At 43.4% G+C, this 20845-nt stretch overlaps 1 protein-coding gene across 1 annotated transcript in view; it reads left to right on the forward strand.

The window, feature by feature from the left end:
* Window positions 1-20845, forward strand: part of ST8SIA1 (ST8 alpha-N-acetyl-neuraminide alpha-2,8-sialyltransferase 1) — a 115946-nt gene that overhangs the window by 35697 nt on the left and 59404 nt on the right. Inside the window, exon 2 of the mRNA XM_038153476.1 lies at window positions 2468-2612. Within this exon, the coding sequence (XP_038009404.1) occupies window positions 2468-2612 (145 nt within the window). The remainder of the gene's footprint in view (window positions 1-2467; window positions 2613-20845) is intronic.

The raw sequence follows: 20845 nt of genomic DNA on the forward strand, positions 1-20845 counted from the left end.
TGAATCAAAAGCACATTGTTTATGTCCTGTGAGTGGAGGAATGCTTGCAGGGAGCTGAGATTGTGCAGAACTGCAGCAGCTTTCAGTCAGCTTTCTAAAATAACATTTATGCTGTACATTTTAATCAAGCTCAGCAAACAGCTCAGTCTCCCTGATCTGCAGAGTATCCTGCTACAGGTTTGTATTTTAATCCATTCTGATTTTCAGTTTTCCTATGAAGCTTTCCTTGCTTTGTGACTTTGGGATTTGGATCAGAAAGAGACTTTTATTAAATTATTCTTTTCTGACGGAGAGCACACATGAGTGCACAAGATTTTTGTGTCCATACACACAGCTTCATTCTTGTATGAGTGGCCTGCCTATTTGTGGCCCTTCCAGGAGACCCCCACTGCTTTTCATAATAGGTTTATTAATGAAGCGTACAGTGGCAACTGGAAGGAGGCGTTTTAGGGGATTGAAGGGGGAGGGCTGTATATCTCACCTAATAAATAGGATGGGACTTGTACAGAGCTGTTCCTTAGCTCTTCAGTCTACCCTGGCTAAGAAAAGATTCATTAATATAAAACACTTCCTAGATCATTTTCCTCTAAGTTATTTGGGGGTTTCTTTGTGCTTTTTTGCTCAGACCAGACTTCCACAGGAGGTGTGAGTTGCAGAATTTCACTGGAAAATTTTAATTGTGTTTTACAGTTTTGTAACAAATGCCTCCAGCTGATCTTGGATTAATTTATGTTTTTTGAAAGAGTTGCTGTGGGGATAGAAAAATATGCAGAATTATTTTCTTTCTGCTTGAGAGAGAGAAATAATATTCCAAAATCTGCAAACTGGTTTGTGGACAGCCAGAAAAATCTCCACTGTCAAATCTTGTTTGGAACAGTATTCCATGCCTGTTTTACACTGTTTAGCAAAGGTTATTCCATGAGTGGTTTCACATTGGGTGTAATTTGTTTCTCACAGTTCTGTGCTGAAGGCTTTTTTTGGGCATCAGCAGGAGGGTGATGGGAAGCCTTTCCTTGGTGGATGTGGATGAAGCCATTGGTGCTCTTGGAGTGGGAATTGCTGCTCTGTGTCCTGCTCAGAGGGAGGGACATAAACCAGCTCCAGCTCCACACACCTGCCAGGCTGGGAGGGGCCTTCAGGTGATCACCTGTGCCAGCCTTTTGGGGAATCACACCCAGATGGGAATGTGCAGCAGCTTGTCCTCTTGTGTCTTGAGGATCTCCAGCCTTGTGGACTCTACCACTTCCTGAGGGATGTTGTTGCTGGGAACTTATTGTTACTTCAGTTGAAGTGTGTCTGAAAAATAATACTCACAGATTTTCAGAGAATTATGAACTTATGGCAAAATCAGTTTTTGATAGGGAAAGATAATGTGTTTTTTCAAATACCAATTTTTAGAGATGAAAAGTAGCATTAAAACTTTAAAAATGCTTAAATTTACATTTTTGTGATGACTTTATGGTTTTGAGTAAAATCTCCTCTTTTGCAGAGGAGAACAGCTATATCAAGCATTTTAGTAGTCACTAATAATTGAGGTTTTTCTGCTTACAGCTCCTGTGCAGCCCCTGGAAATGGTTCCAGTCTCTTTGGGATTACCTGTCCAATATATGGGGAATGTATATGATAACATGATATTACACTGTAGTGGTGGAATTCTGCAGTGTGTGTTTACGTACATCTGTGAGTGTTATTCTTCCTAGGGCCATGCAGGCTTTGGAAATGCAGGATATTCTGGACCTTTAGAGCTTTCCCTCATTCTGTTTTAGGATATTAATTGCAGAGTTTGCTGTGGTACAGAATTTTTAGGATAACCTTCAACCACCTCACCAACTCTCCAGTTTGCACTCAGGCTGAGAAGTATTTTGGGACGTGAGGGAGTGAGAGGATATGGAGTTTCAGCAGGACACTGAGGAGCACAGCCACTCTCTATATATATCCGTCCCCCGGGGTGGCTCAGGCTGCCCTTCAGCTGGGAGGCAGGCTCTGGCACTGCTGGGAGTGGAGCACAAGGACATGGAGAGCGGTGCCAGCACTGCCTTACCTAGCTGTGCAACTGTGGGCTGCTACAAGGCCTGCTCTTCATAAATAACCTTTGGTACCGAATATTTATGCACCCTGGATCGAGTTTTCAGAGGAGCTTGTCTGATTTCTGTGTGTCAGAGACCAGTTTTTACCCATTAAAACGGGCTGTATAGGATGGAGTTTCTTTTGCTGAGTCTTGGTTTTGTTTGTGTGTCAGTCTGAATGAAAATCTAGATCGATTTTTTTTCCCTAAGATTTCTGAAATAAAAGCAGGTTTTCTGGCTCTTCTGTAAGCAAAAAAGAGTGCCATGGTTCATCTGCTGGCTGGGAAGTGTGGCTCGGGAGCACCTGAGGGCAGCAGGAACGGGGATGTGAGGGGTGGTGATTAACAGAGGTGTGACAAGGCTCCAGTTAATAGCCTTTACTCTTTTGTTCCCTTCCCTAGGAAGCTGCTGGAAGAATGCTGTGACCCTGGGCAGCTCTTTGCTATGACAAAGATGAATTCCCCCATGGGAAAGAACCTCTGGTTTGATGGGGAATTTTTATATTCTGTCACAATTGACAATGCAACTTACTCTCTCTTCCCACAGGTCAGTAACCATGTTTTATTTTCATTTTAAGTATTAAAATACTAAATGGTAACGTGATTCAAATAAGTATAAATATGCTAAAGAGCGATCAAGAAATTGTGTCTTCATTTCTCAATACCAAACAGCATCTGATTTTTTTACTTCCACATTGTGAAAATGTTGGTTGTGTGAATGTTAATACTTCCCTGGCTGCTTCTTGGAATGTACACAGGGGATGAAATTGGGTCACCTGTCTTGATTTCTAAAGAGTTTGGTTCTGGCTATTTAGAGGGTGATTTCTGCATTTCAGTCAGGGGTTGCAGTCACTGTGAGCCTGATCCCTCTCCTGCAGTGGCTTCAGCTCAGACCTGTGCAGCCAGGAGGGGACAGACCTTTGTGTGAAGGTGTCCCCAGTTACTTCCAAGTTATTGAAGTTCATTGGTGGCAAACAATGTAAGCCCAACAAGAGGAGCCAGCAGCTTGACTTTGTTGGTTCTTGCTGCGATTTTGAATGTTAGAAGGGGTTGGTTATTAATGTCTATCAAAGGTGCTTTGGGTTAAGTGCAGAGTTTTTGAGAGCTGGCAATTTGCAATACTGATCTAGGCTGCTGCTTGTAATTTTGATTAATACAGGAACTGATACTAAATAGTGAGTTTGTTATATTGAATTTTTTATGTTGAATACAAATATTTTATGTGGCTACACACTTAAAGAAAGCTGAACTTCTGGCTGTATTAATTGATTTACCTGCTGCTTTAACCTATCAAATTCAAGGTGTAGGGATTTATTCAGCCTCCCAGTGTTGAGCCATTCACACAGGGCTTCTCATTTGTTGCTGCTTCAGTTAAATGTGTAGCAGAGTTCTTATTTGTTAACTTCATCCTGCAAATAAAACATCAAAGAAGCTTTAGGGGTCTTTTTTAAAAGTACTTTTTAGATTTCAAAACCAGAGTTACCACTTTGAATGAGTTTGGTTCGCTGCAGAAGGAGTGAGGGGAGCTGCAGTGTGGGGCAGAGGAGATGGCAGCAGCCCCTGTATGTGTTGACAGGATCCAGAGGAGCTCTGTTACAGCTGAGCCTTGCTCAGGGTGTCAGCTCCTCCATCTGGTCACTTGTCCCTGCTGCCATGGAGTGGGAGATGGAGCTCCCCTCACCTGCCCCAGCCCAGCTGACAGCACCTGCCTGGCAGGGGGGTTTCCTGCAGCGCACCTGGGAGGGGTGTCCTGCTGGACTGAGGGAGAGCTCGATGTGCTGCAGAGCAGTGCCTGCCAGTTTGTTTATGGTGATTGGTGTGGCGTGCTGCTGCTGTGCTGCGCTGTTCCTTGGAGGACACCAGGATGCTTGGCAGAACTTGGCACCACAAGATGCTGGCAGCAGGTGCTCAGAGTGTGTGTCCTGCCCAAGGTTTCAGGAGAGCTCCACCCAGCTGGCAGAGGGAGGTCACTGGTTTGTGCCAGATTGGGGTTTATTTATTAAATAAACTGGGTTTTTTGATTAAAACCAAGCACTCTGCTTGGCCACAGAGGTGTCCTGCCTCCCCAGCACAGAGCACCTTGCTGGATGGGCTCCCTCACAGAGGTTAGAGAGAATCGTGGTCTTTGCAACTGCCCTGGTCCCCAGGACACTGAGACCTGTCCTGAAGTTTATCAGTAGAGATAAAGAGTAAAGATCTGGGAAGTCCTGAGGAGAGGAGCTCCTGGGGCACAGCATGGGCTAAGCAGCTGGGGTTCCACGTCCTGAGGCCTGCCAGGCTGAGGAGCAGGCTGCAGAGGGGCTGGGGGGATGCTGCTCTAGGGCTGGTGGGGGAAAGGGGGAATTTTCATCGTGTTCCAGCCCTAGAATGCTCCCACCCAGGAGTGCTGTCCCTGTAGTGAGGTGATGGGCAGTTTGTTTCTGACAAGTGCTGCTCACTCCTGCTCCTTCTTTCCTTGCACGTACCACTGCCTCTGATTTGATGGGTTATTCCCATGCATTTGCCCAGAGGAATTTTGTAGGCCTTTATCAGACTAAATCCTGGTAGGCTTAAAAGCCAAGGGGGATTTATTTGCAGTAAATTTTTAAATGCATTTTTCTGCTTCTCTCTTTGTTTCAAGAGAAGTACTTGCCTAAATTTTTCAGGCTCTTTCTTTGAAGAGTGGTGTCTGTTATTAGCTTGCTTGCAAGCAATTTTCCTGAAGATGAATATTCCTTTCAAAAGTATCCAGAAGCTTAAAACAATTCAAAAATATGGTTAATACTTTGAAATGCCATGGGGATGTAACAGGAATGTAAAGGGCCACAGCTATGTTGATATAATCAAAAAGACATTTCCTCTGGAATAAATAAAAATTACTCCATCCACATTGCTGGGCTTGAGCAATTTGATGATTGCAGGAGATTTCTCAGTCCTGAACCAGTGACTAACATAGGATACTGTAACTCAAAATTAAATAGGGAACTTGCTGTATTTCATCTTAGAGAAAAATAAATATGGCCAAAGTTAACATGTAAAATGTCTCTTATTTCTGAATGTGAGCAATACAAAATAGAATAATTTTTCTTCTGAGCAGTCTGTAGATAAAGTTCTTACAGCTGGGTCAACATTTTCTGACAGAGTGCTTTTCCACTAGAAATGCTATTTCATGAAAATATAAATTTAGAATCACTTCATTAGTTTTTCAATTTTTCTTTGAAGTGAAAAGGTTGAAAGGTTTTGATGGTGTTAGGACTTTTCATTTTAACTTTTTTTTAAATTTAATACTTTAGCTGCTGAGTTTTCTCTTTATCAGCTCTGTTGCTGCCTCTTTTTTTCCTCATACTTTGAGAGATTATATTACTCCTTTTCTTTTTCCAAGTTTTTGAACCACCAAGGGAGAAATTTGCGAAAGAGAAAAGCTTTTATGTGGAAATAGTCATTCAGTGCTCCATTTCAGTTTGAGGACCAAATTTGATGTGGCAGGGTTTTGCATGAAGCAGTAAGTGCAGATGCTGGAAGCAGCTCCTCTCAGTCTGCCCCTCTGCGTGGTTTTAGCCCTTGATGTTGAGAATGTTTGTTGAGAATGTTTGTTGAGAATGCAGCTGGATGTAACTCAAAACCACGTGAGGGATGTGTGAACCAGCACTCAGCTGCTTTGGGGTTAGAGAATGCACCAAGCCCCAGTTTAAAGTGGTTTTTTTGAAATAATTTTTCACTCTGTGCTATTTTTGTCCTCCTTAGAATTTCAACCCCAAATTTCAGACTACCTTTAGCATTAAAGGGGAAAAACCTGCTTACCCCAATAGTTAGGTTTTTGTCTGATTTTTGGTACCTGTTGGCAAAAACCTACAGCAAGGAAGAGCTGAGGTGAATCTCTGAAGTCACCTTTCTCCAGCCCCCAAGAGGTTAAAAACCCCAGTTAAATCAAATGTAACTTTTCACTCTGCTGTGTATTGTTTTGGAGGGTAGAGGAGTGAATACATTTCAAAAGGCATTTCAGACATTAAACTTTAACTTTTTAATCTGGCAAAATAAAGTTATTAATTGAAAAAAAAAAGTTCTGGTTTCATGGTATTTCACTTAAGCAGTTAGACACTTTGGGTACCAGTAAATTATTTTAAATTGCTAAATTATGGTTTCTCAGCGGCTCAAATTCCCCACGAATTTTTGCTTGCAGAAGCTGTCAGTTACAAGAGTGGCTACTTGCACTGAGCTCCTCATGAACAGTCATCACAAATGGTGCTGGAGAATCCAGAGGAAATAACTGCCAGCCACAAAAAAAAAAAAAAAAAAAAAAAAAAAGGGAAATGTGGCATCTGTTTCTGGGTACTTTGTGATCAGGAGAAAGATGACATTTTCCAAGTCACACATATAACACAAATATTGGTTTAAAGTTTAAAATCCCACCACTATTATAAAGGCAGAGAAAAAGATGCTCTAATTGTAAATGTAAAATGGAGACATTCTCTGACATTTTCTATATTTTCTGAATGGTGTGTTGGGTAAGAGTGACTTACTTGATGATTGTGCTGTGTGATTTGTGTTTTTCATTCAGAGTACCTGTTAAATTTTGGGAGCTTATTTGGTTTTTCTTGGTTGCTCACAACATCTTTTGTTTAGCCAGAGATTTTGTGTTGTCCTGCTGGTGCTGTTTGCAGGCAAATTCCCTGCTCTTAGTTACAGCCTGCAGCAAGCAGAGTGATTTGTAATTATTTCAGGGAAAAAAGATCAGGTGTGGAAGGGGAGTTTGCTGTAGAGTGTGCAGGCTTTCTCCCTTTTTGCACGCTGAGAATACCTGGAAAACCCTCCTGAGGAGGGAAGGGGCCCTTCGGCTCCAGCAGCAGGTTCCAGTGGGCTCTGGGACAGGTCGGGAGCTGCTGTGCAGTCCAGGCTGGAATGGGATGCTGGAGCTGTGTAAGGAAAGTCAGCCCCTCTGGGAGGACAGTGCTGCCTTCCTTAGGGCAAACTCTCTCTTCTGTTGGCTGATTTTAGACCCAGCTGATCCAGGCAATGTGGGCCAGGCTCTGATGGCAGCAGCATTGGCAGCAGGCTGGAATTACTGCCCTGCTGTTGATTTTGGATGTGCTCTGGTAATTTTTTGCTAGCAGTGTACTCTGTTCTCAGTAATGCTCTGTAATTAAGAACTACTTGGACAAATACAGTGAAATATTGGCTGTCATTTGTGATATTTGATGCCTTGGATGTGGACAAAAATGTTAGGTCTACAGACATTCTTTTAAGCTGCTTTAATTTCTATTTTCATTAATTCTGCCTAAACAGGACCACCTTGTGTGCCTTTGAGTTGTACTTAGTTAGGATTTGGGGAAGTTTCTTGGTGCTATCACTTTTTTTCTTCATTTTTTTTCCTGCTCCCTATGCCTACATTAATATGCATACTCTCATCTTGATTTGGGCTACATATAGGGACTCAAAATGGAAATTTGATAAATATTAGTTATTGGAAATGTCAAAAACATTGTATACTAAAAGGTGAAGTGGTATTTAAATATTGTGAAATATAAGTTGTGTTTTGGTAAAGAACCTAATAGATTTTTTTATTATTCAAGCAATTGTATTATACAGTGCTTTTCATAAACTGGGAGATGCAATACTGTCTGTAGGGACCTGAGAAATTGTGCTCTTTTGGAGCATGGCTCCTCCCTTTGGTGCCTTGAGAGGCTCCCCAGAACAGAGGCTGGGCGGAGTTAAAGGAATGGAGTAGGGATTTATTAAAAGGCCTTAAAGAACACACCTTGGGCAGTACAAGAGCCTGGCTGAGGCTACACCCAGGATGGATGATGGGTCACCAGTTTTCACACTTTCATCAGTTTTGGTCCGTTTCCACACTGGGGTTCAGTGTCCAGTTCCAGCTCCAGGTTCTGCAGTCCCACCCTCCCAGGTTGCTCTCCTCCACCCCCTGCTGTTTGCACTTTTTGGGCTGAAGCTGCGGCGGTGTCCTTGGTTCTGGGCTGGAAAAGGATTGTTCAGTGTGAGTGAGCTGTGAGGAGAGCTGCTGGCACTTCATATGGAGTTCAGAATGCGGAAGCGAATCTGGATAATATGAAAGCTAAAACTTCAGGCATCACCTTCAGTCCTGGATAATCTTTAGCCATTGGCATCAGGGTGATCCAAACAAAAATGTGGCTTGATATTTAGTTAAGAGAAACCCTGGCCTTCACTATGATTCCATTCTGACTAATGAAGAGCTGTGTAATTGGACCAGTTTGTGTGACATGTTGGAAATGCTGTAACAGAGCATCCTCTGCTCTGGCTGCTCAGCTGAGCAGGAGCCAGTGTTTGTGAAACTGCTCCGTGGAGACAAGGGGCAGACATACCTCATGGTGAAAATCCAATTTGTGCTGGAAAGCTTGAGCTGGAACGTGTCTAGTTGGAAGTAATTAAATGAAGGAAGGGCAACATGCCCTTGTGGAGGTGAGCTGAGTGGGAGCAAGGAGCTGCTTTCTGTCCCCTGTTGATGTGGGCTTTGGTCAGCCTGGCTTGCTGAATGTCTCCAGCCAGGCTGCCTGGGGTGAGCCTGGTCTTTGTGGGTTTGTCTGCAATAATGCAAGGCCAGGTCAGTGCAAACACATAAACAGATGCTGACCTTTCCACGTGTAACAGAGAAAGGGAAGGACTGCATCTGGCTGCAGAGTGTCCATTTGGCCCGCAGGCAGAGAGGATGGGCTGCCCTGACTCAGCCTCTGTGCTTCAAATCCAGTGACTGAGCATCCATTACTCTTTCCTGGGTAATACAGGAGCTCGTGTCTCTACTCACTGGCTGCACAACTGAAATGTTCTCCCTGGAGGATCATTTTTGCAGTACCTAATGGTCACAGCTACAGGTGTTATGCTGTGGGATTGCCAAGCACAGAGCAAAAAGGCTGAACTTTAAGAGGAAGTGGGAGTGCAAGCAAAGAGGGACAGAGAGGTTCTGGGAATTTTATGGGCTTTTTTGTCAATGCTCATCTGCTTTATGAGGACATTAAGCTTGCTGCTTTAGAAGCAGGAGCTGTTGCAAGCAAGAGTAATTAAAGCAAGTGGGCACAGATGAGAAGCTGCAGGGACACCAGACTTGTGATAGCTATAAGTGACTTCAGGGCATACGAGCCGCCTGGCTAATATGGGTGAGCCCCCCCTGAAATAAGGGTGGGTTTGAGTCTGCCCAAGGGAAACACAGGTTTGTTTTGTTCGTTTTATTGTAGTTGTATATAGCTGATAAGATACTAAAAGGAGATTGTTCCTCCATGCAGAGGTTTTTCTGGCAGTGAATTTGTTTATATACTGAGACTTCCACATACAGGTGCAGTGCAACCTTAGCTTCTTGAGAAAGCTTTATCCTTTATATGCTGTCCACCTCTTGGCCTTTATTTTATTAATGAATTTTGTTATTAAAATTCATCTTGTTCAGTTTAAAGATGTTTTACTGTATATGTGACTATACACTTGAATTATTCAGTGATCAGCACATTACATTAATTTTCTCTCTGCAGTAGTTGGCTTTTTTGGTAAGATACTTCTTAAAATAGGCTTAATACCTGTACTGGCTTATTTGAGGCTTAGGTTTGAGTCCATTTCCTACCCAGCTCTTAACACCTGGCAGTATAATGAGTATGAATTTATGGAATGCTACATACCTCTCTCTCTTTTTTCTTTTTTCCTGTGCTGTTACTTGATTTCTTGATATGGCTCATGTAAATTTTACTGGAATATAGCAGGATACCAGGGTATGTTCAGAAGGTATTAATTGTGTAGCAGAGGTGCAGCCCCCCCCTTCTTCCACATATCCCTAAACACAGAGGGAAGTGTGGCTTAGTGGAGTCTGCAGGCTTGGACCAAGTCAGGGAAGGTTATGCCCCTGCCGAAGCTATTAAGAAGGGGTAGCAAAGGTACACATATTGCAGGAAGGCTGTGCAGTGACTCTGAGGAAATCCTTTGTCTTCTTGCTGGGGGGAGTGTAAGCCCAGCTGTACATGTAATGAGAGCTCTGCTGCATCACAGGTCAGAAATTGACTTCATGTAGCCAGGCATTATTGATTTGGAGTGCTTTTCACCTGATACGACGGGGAGGGGAAGGGCTGTGGTTCTTTCCTGGAGCTGCTTTTCTCACCTGAGTGATTCCCATACAGCAGGCACTGCCTTCCAAGTGGCATTTTGGGCACAGGGAAAATAACACAGTACTGCCTTCCTTCCATCAGGATGCACTGCATAAATCCTGCATGTGCAGCTTGCTCAGACCAAGAATCCAGGCTGCTTTCTCCTTGATCTACAAAGCTTATTACTCTTTTGGAGTAATTTAAGGAGAAATTTGGCAATTAAATCTGTCTGCAGATTGTCTACTGGTCAGTCACTACCAGCCTGAGGTGGCTTTGGAATGTGGTGGCCAAAGGGTTACTCTGCAGCGGCAGGCAAAGGCAAGGAAACGGAAAGCACTGCTATGAACTGAGCCAACATTTGACATTTAATGGCCCAGCAAATTTGGACTTGTGTAATGTAACTGTGAATCCCAAGTGCAGAAAGAAATAGTTCTTTTCAGTGCAGAAATGGTGTCTTTTTTTTTTTCTTTCTTTTTCAAAGACTGTCCTAGAGATTTCTGCCAGCCACGGGCATTTGGGGTTGGGGGCAGTTGGCAGTGCCAGTCTGGGTACGTTGTGGAGAAGAGCAATTTTCATAAAAACATACCTGGCTTTGCAGATGGCTTGAAGCCCAAGACCACGGCTTAAGCTCAATTCATGAATTTTCTTCTCTCTGCCCAGCTGTGGCACGGGAGGGCGAGTGAGTGGCTGCTGTGGGTGCCTGGTGTTTGGCCAGTGCCAAGCTCCAACAAGGAGGCAAAGGCAGCACCAGTTCAGGGTGCAATCTCAGTGGAACCTGTGCCGAGCCATTGTCTGCAGGGGATGCTCAGAGAGCTCTGCCCTAAGGCTGGCAGCTCTGCCAGCACACTGGAGGGGTTTGGGTTGGAAGGGACCTTAATAATCCTCTCATGCCCCATGGGCGGGGACATCTCCTACCAGACCTGGTTGCTCAGAGCCCCATCCAGCCTGGCCTTGAGCACTGACAGGGATGGGGCAGCCACAGCTGCTCTTGGGTATCGTGCTCCAGGATCCCCCCTTTCTTTTTAACATCTAATCTAAGTCTACCATCTTGCATGTTTTTCAGAAATATTTATCTAATAATTTTTACAGCTTCTTCATGGAAATTCCACAACCCACTAGGCTGTCCAATCTAGTAAGTTGCTGCCCTTATGCACAGAATACATTTCCTGACATCTAACTTGAAATTCCCCTTGGCTGTAAGTTAAGAGATGTTTTTTTCTTCTCTTTTCCACATATGTCTGCTATCAAGTCTCCCCACAGACTTTTTCTCTAGGCTGAACAACCACAAGTCTTTTACTCAAATAGTTGGGTTTTTTTTAAACTTCTGAATGTTTTTGTTTTTCTAATGGTCTGTGAGGAAAGTATGTGCCAATTAACTGTGTGGTACCCTCAGAAATAAATTCTCAGATTTATCCTTTGGAATGGTACAACACATCAGTACCGAATAGACCAAAGCAGAGCTTAATGCCACCTTTCTGCGTGAACAAGCTTGTATTTAGTGTTGCTGATTATTCTATGCAGTGCAGCTTGGTATTGCAGAGCAATGCTGCGAATTTAAGTGTTGGGACTGGGTTCAATAGGAGACAGTTTAGGTGAAAGAAGACAAAAAAAGCAAAGGCTAAAGAGAGATGTTCTGTGATCCAGTGTTCTGCCAGTCAAAATAAGAAAGCCAAAGCGAAATCATTCTTGTATGAGTATGATGCCTTTATAACAATTCCCTCAGGCACTTCACGGTCATTCAGATTCAATGCATGGTGTTACTGCACAGGTAAATCTACGCCTGAAGACCTCTGGAAAAATTAAAATGAGAGTTTCTTCAAGTAGAGTTTGTGGGGAAGAAATATTGCAAAATCCCTTTTTTCCACACAGTAAGCAGATAGAGATGCTGGACCACTATTCATTTTCCTTCACACAAAGAACAAAAAAAAAAAAAAAAAAACAAAAAAAAAAAAAACAGGAAGAGACCTAGAGAGCCCCTGTGATACTCTGGCCAGTATATGAATACAGAAGGAACTGTGGTGGCAAAATGAGTAATAAAATACATGGTAAAATAGGGGAAGTGAAGCCTGGTTACTTATGAGTCAACAGAAGTGTTCCAGCTGACTTCAGCACAGCCAGGATTTAGCCCTGTAACCTTTTGCTGAGTGCAATTCTGATAAGGACTCATAATTTTGGTATTGTGGCTTCTTGGATAACAAATAATGTTACTTTCTTTTCCCTTTTTCCCACTTTCTCAGCCTTTATTAGCCATTGTTTTTATGTAGTGAATGAGTTCTCTTTGTCTAGTCTGACTGAAGGATGATTCCTTCATGGCCAGGACAGGGACCTGTTGGAGTGAGTCCAGAGGAGAAACACCAAAGTTGATTACAGGAATGGGGCAGCTCTGCTGTGAGGAAAGCAGGGAAAATTGGGATTGTTCAGCCTGGAGAAGGGAAGGCTTTGGGGTGACCTCATGGTGGCCTTCCAGTGCCTGAAGAGAGCCTACAAGAGAGGGGGAGAGAGACATTTTCTGCAACATTCTCTTGAGATATGATCAGATAGTACCACGGTCAGGTGTGCATTTACACCAGACTGTTGTCCTGGAGCCAGGGTAGTCCCTATGTTTAGTGAATTTCATGTCAAATATATGTTTGTTTGAGAACAGACCCTCTGAGAGACAAGGAAGTTGTAGAAAAAACCTATCTAGTGATAATTAGCAATGTTGGTTTCCCTCTAAAGTTTGATACGTGCTCCCACTGAGCACTTGTAAGGCTGAGTACTTTTCTGAAACCTGCTGTTATGTGAAGCCTACAAAATAAATAACGTTTCCAAGTAGACCAGAAACTTGCTTTTTGTGCTTTCAAAGGGTCTTTGTTCATCAGAGGTAAAAAAATGTAGAGACAAAGTTAGTGTTCGGTATGGGTCTACTCTAATGTAAATTAGATCCTTCTTTCTTGCTTCATTATTGGCATTTTGATCCTGCAAGGGACTCCTCATTCACAGTAATTAACTATGCAAGATATAGGACCCGGTTTTATTCTTTTAAACATAAGCTTTTGGCCCTTCTTTCCATTTTTCCTGTACTCTGAAGTTTGATATGCCAGTTACCTCCATGCAATATTACTCTTGCTAACCATGTAAACTTGATTTTCACACTCATTTGGTTTGTAAAATGCATGTTAATAACTATGTCCCTGCTATATTTTCTCTTCCTGTGAGCACTGCTGGCTCTCTGCTTTATGGAACACTGCACTTGATTCTCTGTGCCAGCTCTAGTTGAGGATAATATTTGCCCAGGGTAAGGTGACCTGAAAGGCCACCTCGGCCTGGCAGGGACCTCAGTGTGATGGCTGGTGCCCACTCTGCACTGGTGGCTCTGAGGGGAGCTGCAGTGCAGGGGATGGTGAAGCAGCTCTGTTAAGTCATTTCAGGCACAGCTATTTACAGATATGTGAGCTTGCAGAACCGCTACCCTTTTTATTCAGCTGAGCTTCTTCCTTCATATCCCACTTAATTTTGTCTTCCCACTGATGAGCTACATTTTCATTCCTTCAGAGCATCTCCAGCTGCAGAAAAGCAGGTTGGGCTGAAAGTTGCCCTGCGCCTAAATGGTGTCACCAGCTTAATTGGGTTTTTGTCATACATTTGTCAGGGGCTAATGTTCTTCATGACTCTGCTACCCTTACTTCTCCATGGAGATGACAATGTAAAAGACAGATCAAAATCAAGCCTGATTTGCCAAGAGACCTCACAGAGAGGTCTTGATTACAGAAGTTCTTACAAGAGACACTTATTGTCTTAAGTCTGCAAGAGCAAAACTCTAGCCTGCCTGTTGGGACAGGATTTTTCCATGCCTGAACTGAACTTGGAGCTGGCGTCTGACTGAGAGGGGGAATAAATGTAGAACAACAGTAAATACACCTTTTGTTGATAGCAACAGGGATTTTGGTAATGTAGAAGTAAGGTGAACTAGCGTGTACATTCTATTAAAGGTTTATTTGTGGTTAATTCTGTTACAGGTAAGAGGGTGAGAGGAAATCAGTATTTTTTCAAAACTCTCTCATTCCAGTGTACTTCTGTGCTGGCTTTTGTCAAAGACCCTTAGTATTCCTTTGGATCAGCGTCCCCTTCTCTGGTGGAGAATGATGACAGCTCCCTGGTCTGCTGCTTCAGTTCTTTATCCTACTTTTCTCACCACACTTTTGTCTCTGTGTTCCCTCCTAGGCAGCCCCCACGTCTCCCCACCTGCAGCTGCTGTTCTTCAGTCTTTATCAGGATCTCTTTCTAGCTGGCCTTTTACTCACAGTTTGGGGACCAGTTGACTCCCAGCAGTGCTTTCTGGGCTGCTGTCATGCTGTGTGCAGTCCCTGCAGCTTAGCACAGACCTCAGGGGCAGAGTCATTGCAGGGATGCAGGCAAGGAGCACAGATCCCATTTTTGCTCCTGTTTCCCACAGAGGTGTTTCTGGCACCTCTGCTTTATCCTGCTGTGGGCACAGGAATCCTGCACAGAGACAGACAGCCCCCTTCCATGGGAGTACTACTCCATTAGTCCAATAGCAGAGTAATCTGCACGCCTGGAGTGAAATTCAAAGGGTTATAGAAAAGAACCCATTTTCAGTTTCTGACCTGTAAAATGATTTGCTCATCATTGGTGTCAGGCAGGAGCTGCAGTTGCTTTGCTGCTGCCTATTCTTTTGTTGTCTAGATGGCTTTTTTCTCCCTGTAGTAACATTGTGAAATAATGTTCTCATGTTATTCTGATAGCTCTGTTGTGGCTTTGAAGGTATAGGAACACAGATAAAACAAACCTTGTCAGGAGAGGTAGTATTTTTCTAGAAAAGCAAGGTGCTTTTCTAAAAAACAGATGCTTTTTATATGCTTGGCTCTTGCAGGGCACTCCTTCTCTGCAGATCCTATGAGACAGGTTTCACTTCTCTTCTGTGGTTGGGGTAGCAAGCAGTTACCTGAGGGATGAGCAGAATCTGAGTTTGCTTACTTTGCAGGTTCACTGGTGACACAAAGCTAGGAGGAGATCCCTGGCCCTTCAGAAGGACCTTGACAGACTGGAGGGATGGGCAGGGAACAACTCTGACAATCAACAAAGGCAAGTGCAGGTCCTGCACCTGAGGAGGAGCAACCCCAGCACCAGCACAGGCTGGGATGGCCATTTGGAAAGCAGCTCTGCAGAGAAGGACCTGGAGGTCCTGGTGGACCAAAGGCTGTTGGGGAGCCTGGAGGAGAAGAAAGGCAATGGTGTCCTGGGGTGCAGTGGAAGAGCAGTGCCAGCAGGTCAGGCAGTGATGCTGCCCCTCTGCTCATCCCTGGTGAGGCTCACCTGGAGTGCTGTGCCCAGCTCTGGGCTCCTCTGGACAGGATAGACATGGAGCCTCTGGAGAGCAACAATGATTTGGGAACTGGAGCATCTGTCTGATGAGGAGAGGCTGAGGGAGCTGGGGCTGTCCAGCCTCAAGAGGAGACACAGCTGAGAGGGGCCCTTACCCTGTGTGTCCCTGTCTGCTGGGAGGGCTCAGACATGGACCACGCTCTGCTCTGTGGGGCCTGCAATGGGAAGAGCAATGGGCAGGAACCAATGCCCAGGAAGTTCCACCTGAATGTAAGAACTTCTTCCCTGTGCAGTGACCAGGACTGTCCAGAGAGGCTGTGGAGTCCCTCAGCGCTGTTATCCCAGAGCCATTGGGACAGCACCCTGTGCCGTGGGCTCTGGCATGGTCCTGCTTGAGCAGGGAGGTGGGACCAGGTGACGCTGCAGGGATTCTTACTTCAGCCAGGCTGTGACTCTGTAACCTAGAGCAGAACTCCAATGGAACCAGGTTATAGTTTGGGCCTTATTTGTTTGGCTCACTATATCTGAAGGAAAAAGTGCACAGTTCTTTGGGGTTTTAAATGCCTGTATGAGGTTTTGGCATGTTCTGTATTTGCCTGATCTAAGCCACAGCTGCTTCTAGTCTTACCCAATAAAATTTAGTGGTGGGAGGACCTCAGATGGTGAAGAGCATGGTGGAGTCACAGCCCTGGAGGTGTTCAAAAAACAGCTGGACGTGGCACTCAGTGCCCTGGGTTAGTTGGCAAGCTGGTGACAGCTCAAAGGTTGCACTTGATGACCTTGGAGGTCTTTTCCATCCTAAATTATCCTGTTACTATGTTTTCCTTTGCTCCCTCCATTTGTTTCTTTGTGCTGTTTTGATCTTTTCCAATCACAGAAATACCCTGGTTCCGTTCTCAATCAGCATGTTGGGATGACATTTGTCTGTGGAGTTTTCAAGTCAATTTGATGTTATTTTTATGCTCTGCAGAGCAGGGTTTTGGAACCCTGGAAAATTATTTTGTTAAATCTCTCATTAGTGAGTCGGGTGGGGTTCCTTTTTGAAATCACCTTAAAACTTGAATAAATATGGAAAACATAAGTTGTGCTGGATTCTTGACTTGGCAGAAATCCAAGTCAGGCACTTCATAGCCCTTTTCCCTGTAAATTTAGGAAGTTTCTCCTGGCAAATATGTTAGTACCCTGTTTTCAAAGAAGCTAAATGCAGTACAGCTTGTAAAAATGTGAAAGATATGCGTTTGGCTTTGATGAGTAGCCTTTCCACCAGAATTCATAGTCTTTCAAGAAGCATTTTCTCTGAAATTATGCTTTCAGAGTCTTCTTCCTTTCACTAACATATGCCTGACTACCACTTAACTTGCAGTGAGTGCACTCTAAATTCCTGTCAGAAAGAGTAAATTTAAAAACCACAGGTTTTACTGCAAGATTTGTCTTTTGATTGCCATGTCTTTGTTTTGCCTTCAGTGGATGTCTAGCTACTTATTTGAGGGATAAAAAAGCTGTCTCTGCAAAAATGATGAGCTGAGTGAAAATTATTTTTGTCTTTGCTGGTATGTTAAGAGCAATTTACGCTGTACTTTGATATTCTTCCCACTCTTTTGGGACTTGCAGTAGTTTCATTTGGATAGAGGAGGCAAACTTTGATTTGAGGGAAGGAACAGAAAATAAAGCAGATGCAGTCAAGGCTGTGTTGCAGCCTGTAGGTTCTCTGGGGTTTGGAATTCTGTGCTTAGAGTGCCATGGAAAGGCTGCTGGGAGATCAGATCCCAGGCCAAATCCTGGAAAGCTGTGAACAGTCAAAACAGAAATCACGCATACCACACATCTGGATTGCAATCAGAATGCTGAGAAATGCTAGCCTAAGTTATCCTCTATTTGAAATTCATACATAGAATATCTGAAATTTAAAATTCACTGTAGAAATTACAGATTTTTATGGAGAAAATAATTTTCATTTCTATCCTCACAGCTGCTTGGGCTGTTAATTGAATGACTGAGCTTTACCCTTGTGCTTTAGGTTCTTTAAGGCACTGCTGTGGCTGTGAAAATGGATATAAATTACAACAGTGTTTAGAGACAATGAATTCAGGGTTGTCCAATCAGCTGTGTAGGCTATTACCTCATCTGCTGGGTCAGCGCTGAGCACTTGCTCTTCTCATATATTTATTACAAAATCATGGCAGTATTTTTTTCATTCATGTTTGGAGTTTGATGTTTTCTCTGTTTATTGCTTATTCCCAAATGTTATGGGCTTTAATTGCATTTTTGTTGCTGTAGCCTCTCTTTGTGGATCTATGTGTGTGATTCATGGGAATATACAATTACATTGTTCAGCACTTTGGAAGTAACTGAAAATATTCTATCTACCAAGGAAATCTCTGTTGAAAACTCTCCATGTTAGGGCTTGATATTTCTTCATATGAACACATGCTTTATGTTAGGAACTACAGGGGGTTTTATCTGATTACGAAGTGAGCTTCTGCTTTATAGGTCTGTCCTTCAGAGCAACCTGTTCTGCCACAGGCAGCCAGACAAAAAAAACCCTTTCTTTTGTCTATCTGCCTGTGTGCCTTCATCTTTGGAATAGGTTGTTGTGTGCAGCAGCTGGGAGAAAGGGAGAAGTGCTGAGTGCTGGCTGCCTGAAACCTGGCATCCTCCTATGCAATGCTCTTGGAAAGGGGATTTTTTCACCTTTGACTCACCAAATATACCAAACTGTGAGGAGCTGTTCCCTGGACCATGCCCTGTGATGAGTGGCATTCAGTGTCTGAGGCTGGAGAGGGAAATTCCTGAGGGAATGTTTAATTTCCACCCCTGGCTGACTGACAGAGTAGGGCTCCTGCTCTGAAACACGTGGGGTTTGTGCTTGTTCTGTGTGGAGTCCTGGTACACATGAACTACTGCAAGTTCAGTGGAGCTCTTGCATTTCTTTGCTGTATTGAGTTTGGATGTTTGAATTTTAAGTAGGAGTGGGAGAAGTGATTTAAACAAAACAGTGTAGCCTGTGACCCACCACTTTGCCAAACTCACTGTGAAAGACTTACCGATTTTGAATTCTGATGTAGAATCATTGCTAATTTATCTTTAGCAAAGTGCTGTAAAACAACCTCCTCTTCACTGGAATATTTGGAGTGCAGAGTCTGCCAGTCAGTTGTATCTACAAGTGTCCTCTTCAGGCTTCATGAAACCTTGAAAATTCTCACTGCTTAAGAGGGAGCTTTGCCTCTAAATGATGTCATGAATGAAAAATGAAGGCCATTAATTTAGTAAAATACATAAACTTCTCAGTTGAATCTTGATTGGACTTTTGATAGATTACAAACTTCACAGGCCTCCAAGATTTTCATACCAAAGCTCAATGAAACTCAGTAGTTCTGGCAAGGTTTCTCTTTGGGGTTTAACTGTGGCATGAAACACCCAAACGTGCCATTGCTTTGCTGAAAAAGGAGAAGCTGAATGAAAAAGAAGAGGATATGTAGGCTCTGGCAGTCCAAGAGTCACATTTGTTTGTGGTGAAAAGAGTACAGATCTATGTTGAAAGGTAGGAAAATGCAAGTAACACTACAAGGGGGATGCTGTAAAAAGCAATCTGTTTATTCTGCATATTCTAGAGTCACTAAAATCTTGTTTAGTGGGAAAAAAAGGGCACGATATTGTTGCTAACTTCGTTGGTAGCAGGGGGATGGTCTAATACCTGCTGTTTCCAGCTGTCATGAATGGCATTGTCAGAGGACCAAGACAGGAATGGAAGGCCTAGGTGGTCCACTTGAGTAGAATATTTATTAGCGATACAAAAAAGAAAATAACCTAATCTGACTTTCTAATTACAGGTCATGTTATAAGAGATTCTATGCCTAGGGGAAAAACATTTTCTCTAAGCGTGACTTTTTTGGCTGGACATAATTGAGAAAGAATATATTCTACAACATTCAGAAAGTCATTTTGCAGTCATTTAGTCATTTTTGCCTGCCCTTTAAAGGCTACCTAGACATGTGTGGAGAGCAACAACACTTGAATATATCTCTTTAATTGAATTAGAGAGTTCTAAAAAAAATTAGAGATCCTGTGGTAAGATTAAACCAGAGGGCACCGTTACATGTAGTGACAGGCCAGGAGGGAATGGCTTCCAACAGAGAGTAGGTTTACATTGGATATTAAGAAGAAAGTCTTTACTCTAAGGCTGGTGAGGCCCTGGCACAGGGTGCCCAGAGAAGCTGTGGATGCCCCATCCCTGGAAGAGTTCAAAGCCAGGTTGGATGGGGCTCTGAGCAACCTGGGCTAGTGAAAGGTGTTGAAACAAGATGCCCTTTAAGGTCTCTTCCAGGCCAGGCCATTCTGTGATTTTATATATCTCTTATCAAAAACCAACAACCAACCTGCGCTGTCTTCAATGAGATCCAACATGTGAATAAAGAAAGCTGAAGGAAAATTTAGAAGCTTAATTTTGGGGAGCATCAAAATCAGACAACTCAGTTTTTGAAAGGTGAAAGATCATGACAATTCTTGTGTGACATATCTTGGTAAAAGAATGAAAAGTAAAGCAGCAGAGTGAGTATAAGAGGCAGAATGGAGTAATTTTCTCAGCCACAGAAACAAGTCTGGCCTAAGGATGCCTTCGGAAATGCTGCATGGAAACTGCAGCCATCATGTTTGAGTGTTACTGTAAATATGTTAGCAAGTACTGAGAGTGGGTTCAGCATGAGCCTAATTAACAGCCTCTCATCCCTGCTGGGACTCAGACAGCCCCTGCTGGTACACTCCAGGCTGTTTTGCTCTTTAACCCCATCCTCTTCCAGGTCACAAGGCTCAAATATTTGCAGATGGGAAGCTGTCCCTCCTCAGCCTGGCCATTAAACTGGGGCTGAAGTAGGCCCAAAAAACAAAGTGGAGGGAAAGGCTCTAGGCTTAAGTAGCTTGCTGTTGTGTGGTGCTTATTACTCCCTTATGCAGGGAGTATTCAATCCATTCCCATGGTGTTAACAGCTTCCTGCTGCTCTGCATGTTCATTAATTTGCCCTGGATTTGCAGTAGGTTTGGGAATTGCTTTAAGTGAAAAATAAAATTGGTTTTAGCTTCATAGGAAGCTCAAAACCTACTTGCTGGGTCTGACAATACCTTAAAAATAACAAAATATTATGACATCCTAGCAGCTACTGTGATTTCACAGAACCATAGAATCATTAAGGTTGGAAAAGACTTCCAAGGTCATCAAGTCCAACCTTTGACCGATCACCATCTTGTCAATTAAAGCATAGCACTGAGTCATTTCGTGAACACCTCCAGGCATGGTGACTCCACCACCTCCCTGGGCAGTGCATTCCAATGCTTAGCCACCTTTCCGTGGAGAAATTAAATGTGGAACTTCATTTCCATGGCTGTT

The sequence above is a fragment of the Motacilla alba genome, chromosome 1A (assembly GCF_015832195.1).
Source record: "Motacilla alba alba isolate MOTALB_02 chromosome 1A, Motacilla_alba_V1.0_pri, whole genome shotgun sequence".
In the NCBI taxonomy this organism is placed as follows: domain Eukaryota; kingdom Metazoa; phylum Chordata; class Aves; order Passeriformes; family Motacillidae; genus Motacilla; species Motacilla alba.